Source organism: Solanum dulcamara, chromosome 8, assembly GCF_947179165.1.
Source record: "Solanum dulcamara chromosome 8, daSolDulc1.2, whole genome shotgun sequence".
Taxonomy (NCBI): Eukaryota; Viridiplantae; Streptophyta; class Magnoliopsida; order Solanales; family Solanaceae; genus Solanum; species Solanum dulcamara.
The window spans coordinates 6,755,554-6,766,630 of record NC_077244.1 but is presented as its reverse complement, the minus strand read 5'-3'; the positions used below and the strand labels follow the sequence as shown (position 1 = coordinate 6,766,630).

Genomic DNA, 11,077 nt, shown 5'->3' with positions numbered 1-11,077 from the left:
TATAGTATTTGAGTAAAATTAAAAAAATGTTTATAAACACTTGATTTTTAAGTCAAAATACCAAAAATAAACCAAACGTCATAAGTTAAAATTTCTATGACTTTTGACTTATAAGTCATAAGCTAAAAACCATTAAACAACCTAATAATATTATCTTTTTGGCATATACTTCTTGAAATTTTTCAATAATTATATCTTATGCCAAAGTGGATAAAGTACATATATCAAGCAATAAATATATTAATTTGAAGCATACTCTTGAGCAATTAAAATGGTACATATATACTCCTAAACAACTAATAGGCCCAATAGATTAGGGAAAGTTTTAATTCTTTTTTTTTTTTGCTCCAACAAACGCTATTAGAACATTATGAAAAGAAGAAGAAAGTTTAACGAGAAATGATAAAAAAAGACTAATCAAATTCCAGAAATCACAACAAATTAAGCAACACTAGATGCCAAACATAAATAATGAATAGCAGGAAAGTAACAACTCAAAAGGTTGCACAAGACTCTAATAAATAGACCAAAAATAATAAAAAACATCACTTACAAATGTGAGTACCTACTAAATCTTCTTTTTTCCCCACAACTCCCGTGAAATATTCAATTAGCCAAGTGTCAAAATTGAATCAAAAAAATAAAATATAAATCAAATATAATCTGATCTTTAGACCAAGGTATAAAATTGGAAAACCCAGTTCAGTGGCAAAATTTGATATATTCTATATCATGGTAGCAAGATGCTAAAACAAAAACCAGATGCAACTCTATTTGTAGACCGCAAAAGCTTGATCGCGGTGTCTCATGAACAAGATCCTCCCGAGTCAGTATTGTTATGATACAGGAAAAAAAAAACTAAATCCACAGTAATTTTTACCTCATCTTGAAGCTTTCTGTAATTTGTTGAATGTCGAAAATGGAAGTGGAAATGAAGAGATAAACAAAAACCTTCAAAAAGTTGATGTCGCACAAAATTGTGTTTTCTGTTCGATGCAAGATCATGGAGTCACTGGGGAAGAATGACTCGATTCAATCTTTAGCCCTTGCCTCTTTCTACAGTTCTTAAGTACTAAGAATCCTTTGGCTTTGATTTCAGATCCAATACAGGATTTTATCCTCCATAACATGTCAGTACAATGCCGATGAGAGGAATTAGAGGAGCTGATGCTACTCTGGACCTGAACTACTCTTTGATTGGATAGTTCCCACTTGGCTTCTAGATAGGCAAGGGATCGCCATGGAGGAAGAGGCATCGAATTCTGTTTGAGCGAACATTTAGCTGCTTCTACCATAGCCTGAAGATATAGCTTAAGTTTTTTTACTGTGCCAACATAAACTGGTGGAAGACAACTCGAGACCACATTGTAGGATTTGACAGCTCTTGCAATTTCAAAGTGGCTCCGGAAGTCAAGATCAATGATATACCTTTCGGAGCATCCATCTTTTCCATGGGAGATCACCTCAATGTACTCATGTTCACCTACATAACAGATATAAAATGTACCACAATGTCAACCAGAACTCTAGCTCTCAAATTTACATGGTGGATGCTTGAGAGTGCAAATTTAAATACTATAACATTGTACAGTCAAAGGCTTTCCTACTTGAGCTAAATAATGTTCATAGTTAGACTTCTTAAGATAGCAAACAGGCAAGAATTGAATTCAGAAGAAAGCATACCTCCGGGAATTTTTCCACAACCCTGCCACTTGGTTGCACACATATCTGCATTATAACCGCAAGACTGGAGGAGCTTCACAAGATAAGATCTGATGCAGCTTGCATTGCAAGTTTTGGGCTTGCCAATACAGGAAGATTCAGTCATTGAAAGAATAAGGGAATGAACCACCATTGTTAAGTCACTTTCATACTGATCCACTGACTTCTTGTACAGCTGCAAAATGATACAATTTGCCATCAAGTTCCAGTATTAAGATTTTTTTCCCTCTTATTGAAAAGTGAAATTGCACTATTTAAGATTTATCCAGGAGCAACAGACCAACATGTGAAAGCTAGAATTTCAGCTGTCTCATGCTCCAAACTCTCGGTCAATTAGAAATTGTTTCACCGACTTATCTTCTCTTTCACGAGAAGCAACAGTAATTCAAAGATGATATTCAGGCAAATCACTTCCTAGCCTGTGAAGGCTCAAATCACTTATGACTCCTATTTGCTATTTATCGAAGGCATCATTCTCATCTTCAGACAAGTTTCATTGATACATCAGACTGACAAGAATTATGCACAGGTAATTGAAAATACTCTAATTATTCCATTTCAAATTTCAATCCTCTAGAGAAACACATCACAAGTGCTATACTATTATTTTTTTCAAATTTGTTGATATGGGTATTTTCCAGGTTAGTTTACATACGCCTTCACTATTACACAAGCTCACTTTTTACACCTATACAGAAATACTTGAACAATTTCATTGCTAATCCCATGCAAAACTGAAATTTAATGAGCACAAACATGCATATGTAAAAACTAGGATTACTCCATTTCAAGCTTTAAATGTTCTTGGATTAAATCCTTATCTGTGCTATTCAAGCTCGCTATGTATACACTTGCACTGAAACACTAGAATAAGTTTCACAGCTATACGACATGCGAAACTAAAATCCAATAAGGATATACTTGTGTATACATAGAGACAAGGATAACTCCATTTCAAACATTAACTGCTCTGCCGAAATTTATTATCTGTTCTATTCAAACTTGTTCATATGCATCTAGACCTACGAGCATAAACATGTCTATTCACTGAAATGAGGATTGCTCCAACTCAAACATTAATTGCTCCAGATTAAATCTTTATCTGTGCTGTTCAAGCTTAGTGTGTACCTAGACAAGTTTGAGCATTGAGAAAGCTACTTAAAACACATCACATGGTAATAAAAGAAAGAAGTCTGCTTCACCTGTAAGCAAAGAGGAGGGAAAAGATAGCTCAAGGTCCTACTGCATTAATCAGTTGCTATAGATATCTATTCCAACAGCTAGATTATTCATTCCCAGTTATTGTGATCCCCTAGTTACTCGAAAAGGAAAATAATCTCCCTGGAACCTGCTACTGACAGTCATGCCTGGTATACCCAGAAAGGCGTCGGTAGGGTAAGTCTATGTGCCCAAAAGAAAGGGGAGTTTTATTGCTCACCCCTGAATTTGGTGCAGGATAGTAAGTTTGCTTATGGCAGTGGGTTGCCCAATTTTGCATTTCCAGAAGCTTGTACTAACATAGAATAATTACATTGTGTATCTACCAACAGAGTGCAATTTCAAACTCTTATCAAACAAAGAACATTGTCTAATTAGAACAATTACCAAAAGTCCAAAACTGAGTTGAAGTAAATGGAGGTAAATTGAGTAAGAACACCACAATCATGCTTCTACATTGACAACCCTTTTGTAACACGCTATTATCAAAATTAACCTCTGCTATGAAGGACAATTGAAATATTTTTCTTTCACATCTCTCGCGTAACTGCATAATTACCCTGTCTGTTTACGTACTTATAGTTAGTGCAAGTTTTTTAACCTACTAAGCTCCTGAGATGGTTTGGCTTTTCTCTACTCTATGCATGGATTCCTATTCTCATTTCATTAGCTTTCTCCTCATTATCTCCAACTTTTACTCCAACAACTCACCACAAGCTTTGAAAGCTGTTATTCAAAATTTATAATTATGCATCGATTGAGAATTTCTCTCAAAGCACTTATACCTCCTATTTCCTATCTATCAAAGAAATCAATATCATTTTCAAAATGTTTCACGGAGTCAACAGTGACTCGTATTAGCACAGGTGAATGAACAAACTCTAATTATTCCATCTCAAATTTTAATCCTCTAAAGAAATCGTCATTTGTACTATACTATTGTTTCTTTATTTGCAGATATCGGAAGTGTCTGGGTCAACTTGTGTACACCTCCACTATTATACTATTTGCATACACCTACACAAAAATACTTCAACAGTTCCATGGCATACAAAGCATACAAAACTAAAAATCCAATGAGCACAAACATGAACAAAAATAAACAAGGATTACTCCATTTCAAGCTTTAATTGTTCCTGGATAGAACCGTTATCTATGTTATTCAAGCTCTCTACATATACACCTAGAGCACCAAACACTAGAACAAATTCCACACCAAACACCTCTATACAACCTGAAAAACTAAAATCCGATGAGGATGAATATTTGTATACACAAAGACAAGGATAATTCCAGTTCCATCATCTATCGCTCTGCACAAAACCGTTGTCTGTTCTATTCAAGCTTCTCTCATATGCACCTAGACTAACAAGCATAAACATATCTATTCACAGAAATGAGGATTACTCCAATTCAACAATAATTACTCCAGATGAAATATTCAAACTTAACAATTTCACAGCCAAAACCTCCAAATTCTACACAAAAACAAAAACCGAAAATACTTACCGAAATCCTATCAGCAAGAAGAGCGAGATCGGAGTAACCGGAATCATTATCACTGCTATACCTAGACTCAGCACCGGAACTATTACTTTCCAGAAAGTCACTCACCATAGCAGCCAAGTCAGGTTCGCTCTCATGACTATAACAGCCGTCGCTGCCAACACCGTCACCTCTGTTCAACCAATTTCCTCCTCCGCCACCGCCTCCATCGACGACCACCGGAGAACGACGTTCGTGACTCTTCATCTCCGGCGAATTGGATTTTTTTGAAAAAGAGAGAAGGCGTCAATAAAGGCGAGCGAGAATACGATTGTTCTTAGAGAGAAGAAACATAAATAAAACTTTTTTAATTCGGTACAGCGAATATTAATAGTAAACCGTTTGAACATAGAAAATATTTATTACTACTCCTATATCAATTGAGTAACCAACAAGTTTCAAATATTCTCGTGGCTCCGAAAATATTATTATTATTAATTGAACTAATTTTTTTTCGTATGTTGAATAGTCAAAAATATTTTCTTAATGTCTTTGGATGTACTTTTAGGGATTGTTTGGTAGGATGACCAATGATAGATTAATTTGAGACGAATATTTAATATTGTTTCATTATTTATTTGATTATTAATGTGAAGATAAATTATATTGAGATTAGAAATTAATATTAAAATAAAATATTTTTATCAGAGAATAAAATAATAGTATCCTTTTACGGTAGAGTAGAAAACTGATTTTTTTCTCCCGTAGCTCTATTTAGAGAAAAAAAAAAGACAAATAGGAAAAAGAATATTATTTTACGGAATAAGAGAGTGAAATAATAGTATCAGAATTAGTTATCACGAGATAAAATAATAAAAATGACAAAATACTTCTGAGTCCCTCAAATCATTTTTATATTAAATAAGATGGAAAATATTTTTATAAGTAATAATTTTTTTAAATTATGTAATATATATTATTTGTAATATAACAAATCAAACTGAATAAAAGATAATTTCAAAATATTTAATTTCTACCTAACTTATATTCAAATCAAATGATATTGCCCTTAGTGTTTTTACTATAAAAACACAATTATTTATAGAGTACTCTAATTTATATAGTTTTCAAATTGACATATGCATATAACCGAAAATTAGATGCATTCATTTTTCTACAGCTTCTCAATCATTCTTTTCCATGATATATAAAATATTCTAATATAATTGCATTATTGTTTACAATCATAAGCAGATTAAAAAAATACTTAATAATAACACATCAATAATTGAGCATACCACCACCAATAATCATTTGTTTATAATAATTATCGAATATTAAGTTGATCATTCGTTAGAATTGTTAACTTTTACATTTTTCTCTTTAAAATTGGTTGTTTTAAAAGTAAATAATAGTGATTATATTAAAAAGAGTTTTTAAAAAATAGTACTTAAAAATATAGTACTTTTTATTTTATAAATTTTTATAATGTATGTTAAAGAAAAAAATGTGATAATTAAATAGGACGAAAATAATTAGACAACCAATATGAAATGGAGGGAGTAGTATTTTATTTATACTTTGTCCGTTTCATATTATGTGTCTCCTATATCAAAAATAGGTATTCCATTTTATTTGTCCAATTTAAAAAATTAAGAGAATTTTATTATATAAATATATATATATATATATTCTATTTTTAGTATTATAAAGTTACATCAAGTACTAGTAATCAAATTTAAAATTCTAAAGTATTAATAGTAAGGTTATTTTAGTAAAATACATACCTAAAATAATTAAGAATTGTGTTAAGTCAAGATAAATCAAGTAATATAAAATAGAGAAAATAATATATCAGATAAAATTATAAAGCTTTCTTTCATGTGCCGCCATTAGAAATATTTATAATTTTTTAATAATTGTATACACGAGTTCGTATAACTTGTAGAGTTCTTTATATTAACAAACATCTTGATATATTATAAAGTCCTGTTGATGAAGTTTGGTTCAATTTTGCAACATATTTGAAGAACTTTTTTAAAAGAAAAAATCTTCGTAAAGAATAAAACAAAGAAAGAGAAAATTAAATGTATTATTTTTAAAAGAAGAAACAAACAACAATATGTGTTATACTTTATTAAACATTATCCTAAACCTAACTCCAGCTCCCCAACCGGTGGCTGTCACTTTCATAACTTTTTTTTTTTAGTGTTTAATATTTATATTGGAGTTTGATTAATTTATATTTATATTAAAATTTAATTAATATAATTTAAATTTATGCTAAATAGGTTCCATTTGTAAGTAACGCTCTTTGCCAAAAACAATTATATCCAATACTCAAAATTAAGATCTTTAATTAAGAAAAAAACAGCTTCATTGGACATTCAACTTCCTTTATTACTTTTTCTCTTTTTAATTTATGCATCTTAATTTGATTTAAAATAAGTTTTAAAATAACAATAATACATATGCTCTTAAATATGTTACGAACTAGGAAAGATGTTAAATGAAAAAATTAATTAATATAGTAACATTATCTTTTATGTGTAGTAAAGAAAAATAAAAAAGTATAAATTGAAATAGGGGAATAAATATGTTAAGTTAATTAGTGTAAAATCCCATAACGGTTTATATTATGCCTCGATGATAGTAATAAGTATTATAGAAGTACGTTACTTTTTTGGATTTGCTTTAAATATTAATTAATATCAGAAAACATTAATCCAAATTCCAAAATAGATCACTTCATGTTAAGAGAACTTTATTCTAAATAGTTAAATTCAAAAACTATAATTAAAGGAAGAGATTGTTACAATCCCAACTTATCATTTAAACCTTGCTCATCAATATAATTGTTCAAATAAAAAATGATTGACATACCTTAACAACATAGTTTTGGGTTCATTTGATTGATAATAGTGGAATAATAATTTCACTATAAAAGTCGAATAACATAAGATATAGTGTTTGATAATCAAATTATATAATTGATGTAACATTTGGTAGTTAGTAGTAAATAATATATCCATAAATCTATGTGAAAATTTAAGTTTTCATCTATGTTTGAAAAAACATTTAAATTTTTTCACAAGTTTGGTAGGTTAAAATTTTTTGATAAATATTTTAAAAACAATTTTTTGAAAAATTAGAAAAATGACTTCTTTGATGAAAGTAAAGAAAACAAGTTCGTATTTCTACATTGATTGTGTCATTCTCACCTCCAACATATTTCATCTTCACTACTAAACCTACGGCCCTCATCCTCACCCAAGTATGATGTATCATGCCTCGGCCCTCCACGCTCATTTTCATCTAGATTATATATAAATATTTGTATAATAATTATTTTTTTCTCACATATATGAACATAAATTTATTCGAAAATATTTTTCAAGAAATTATTTTCCTTCTGATCACCGAACACATTCTTATTTCAAAAAAAAGCAAAAATGAATTACAGGAAATCAAACTTTTACTAATAAGAATAAAAATTTAATAATCAATCAACTCAACTACTAAAAATTTCCGAATAGCTTCTTCAAGTAAACAAAGTAAATATTATTTTAATTATTTTTTTAATGTATAAACAATCTTTGCATTGACGTCTCTAAAAGGACTTGGTCATTCTTGGCGTGTAGAGAGAACTCACGCGTTTCTTGTATCTCTTTCCCTTGAGAACTTTCAAAAAGCTCATTTTAATATTCTACAATATTTACCATGTGTTAGACTACTTAATTTATTTATTGAAAAACTAATAGAATTTTTATTGTTTTATATTTTCATGAGAAATAAAGACATTGGGAGATTACCTTAGATTGAATAATATGTAAAATCTCACTAAATGAATATAAGTGGGATCATAAAATATTATTATTTTATAGATATATTATTTAATCAATATATTAATATTTATTAATTTAAAAAGTGATTGAGATTTAAAGAAGGTTATTTTTTATATACAAGACATAGAGACGAAATTGAAATCCATAAGAAAAAAAGATCATTTTTTAATGAACCCTCTTGTGAAAACATCATTAATAAATTTGAGGTTATGATTAATGAAGGCGTCGATAACCTGTTGGATTGTCCGGGTGAAAATGATATATGTTCAGAAATTCAGAGCTTAGAAGAAATTGTGGATACGATCCAAAAAAAATAATGTTGATGATGAAGTTGAATATGATATAATACCTGTTGAACCAATTACACGTAAGGAAGCACTTATCGCATCTAGAACTATTCGCAATTTTATGATACAATTCCAACTGACGACACCAAAATTTTTGGATGCAATAAGAAAAGTTAGAGATGAGCTTCAGCTAAATTTAAATTTTAACAAAATACAATAGAATCATATTTTACTAAATTGTCTTAGATATATTTGTACTTTTATAAAATTATTAATTCATAATATTATTGGGACCATATCTTTATAAAGGGTCTTCTGAAAATATAGTATCTTGTTATCTTATCGAAATTAGTGATTTTTTTCATTGGCTCAAGTCGGGACTGGAGAAAATTATTACCTTAGAGAGATTATTAACTTATCGAGTATTAATTTAGTAAGGTTTTACTGTACTTGAAATTAGAGGTGTTTGTGGTTTAACTAAAAATTGATTCGAGCTAAAAATTGAACAAAATTGATATTCTTCCATTCTTTTTTGCTTATTATAATTTTTAAGAATTAAATAATATGAATTTTGATCAACTTTTTAAGGTATATTTTTTTCATAATATTGATATGAGAAAAATTGCAATGTATAATATCTGAATTTTAATCAAATTAATCTAATTAAAATTAAATTGAAAGTTAATTAAATTGTCTCTCAAAAAGTGAAACACGACGACTATTTTGAAACGAAATAAGTACTTTTTTGGGTTTGGTTTAATTATAAACTATTAAAAATCGATAGTATATGTTTTGATTTTAATTTTAACAAAACAAATGAAGAAAAAATTGAAATGAACCTACAAATTATATATATACATAATATATTATTTCTTATGAATAATTTAAATATCATATATTTGTTCATCAAAAAATTTAATTTTCGCTTGTAATTGTGCTATCTATTTTGGAGTGAAGCACATCTGATTTGCATTTAAATAGATTTGATTTATTTACACTGATAATTGTTCTAATTTTTTTGAGCCTATATAAATTTTATGTGTAGGTTTATTCTTGGCTCTAACTTATCTTAACTTATTTGTAGTCTTTTAAAGTAAATTAAAATTATTATGAAATTCACGAATTTTTAATAATATTTTTTTCATAAGGATTAGTCAATCATAAGGAAGATAAAATTGTATTTTTTTTTGCTTAAGTTATCGACGGGCACTTAAAATTGTCCTTATTTTTCTCTTAGACACCTCAATAAGGACTAGTACTTATTGAACACTTCAACAATCAAGAAATCATCAATTATTTCACCGGGGATGATATTCTATTAAGTAAGCATTTTGGTGTATTCTTCTTTCTTTCCTGCTGAAGACCGTAACGTAAGTAACTCAGTGCTCCATACGGGAGATAGAGGGTTTTCTGGGGGAGAGAAAGTTTCCAGGTTGGATTTTTGTAGATCAAATAGTACTAGTTGGCGCCTTGTGAGTGCGTTTAGATCCGCGAAGGCAATCGCTTCAACAAATGAGAGTTTTCGGTGGAACCGGTGAACCACGCGAGCTGGTTAGATGCGTGGGACAGAGGGACGCCCTCACTTTATCTGGTGTCAGTGAGAGCAATTTGAGTATCCTCCGTTGACCTTCTTTTGTAGATAGAATCTTCAATGACCAACGCCTCTATTTTTTCCGGCGACCTTCTAGGTAGCCGTCGTCCATTTCCAGCACCACGCCTCACTGCGTCGGCGTCCAGGCTCTAAGCTCCAAGCACCAGCAAAGTCCGGTGCCATCCCTTCTGCTACAGGCGCCAAGATTTTGTCGCCGGAGTCGACCGCCGGAGAAGCTGCCGACGAAGCCGTCGACAATCTGAGGCGCACGAAAGAGCTTACATTTCTGCATATTTTATATTTTATATTCTATATTTTATATTTTCTATTTCTATTCCACAACTACATTCTACATTTTGGTTTCTCCTGTGCTTTCATCTTCTATAGGTTACTGTTACTGACGCCGTAATAATCATCTACGTCGCCGGCGTACCTCCATCATCCACCCACTCGAGCTTGAAGGGTCACAGAGAGATAGCTTGGCAGCATTGGATTCTTTCTTCGTATTACTGTTATTCAAAAAGCTTTTTCTGTTTATTCGTACTCAACATTTTATATTTTTTTCCATTGTTGCTGTTGCTGCTGCTTTTCTTCGGCTTCTCTTTTGCAGGTTACTGAATAGGGCACGCTTCATCAGATCTGATTGTCTCTTTTATGTATCAGCCCGACGCCGACCAAATCGACAAAGGTTTCGACAATAGTACGCCTGATACAATAATTGTTTCCCCCAAGTGGCTGGGAACACGGTTGGTCAGATCTGGCCACACCGAGGAACTCACTTACGGCGGCAATCAGGTTCATTTCGACTGGAGTTGGTATCTCCGGTTTTCATATATTTTACCCTTTTTATATCTATTCCTTGTCCATACACTTGTAGTTTCATTGCGCTTACTTGACCTTTGAATAATTTATTTGAATAATTTATTAGT

At 30.7% G+C, this 11,077-nt stretch overlaps 1 protein-coding gene across 1 annotated transcript; it reads right to left on the bottom strand.

Moving 5' to 3' along the window:
- Positions 1–502: 502 nt before the first annotated feature.
- On the bottom strand, positions 503–4,810 carry LOC129901484 (uncharacterized). The gene is made up of 3 exons (XM_055976679.1): positions 4,450–4,810; positions 1,684–1,897; positions 503–1,483 (listed from the first exon to the last, which is right to left on the bottom strand). The coding sequence occupies exons 1-3, from the start codon at positions 4,690–4,692 to the stop codon at positions 1,002–1,004; spliced, it is 939 nt and encodes a 312-aa protein (XP_055832654.1). The 5' UTR covers positions 4,693–4,810; the 3' UTR covers positions 503–1,001.
- Positions 4,811–11,077: the final 6,267 nt, after the last annotated feature.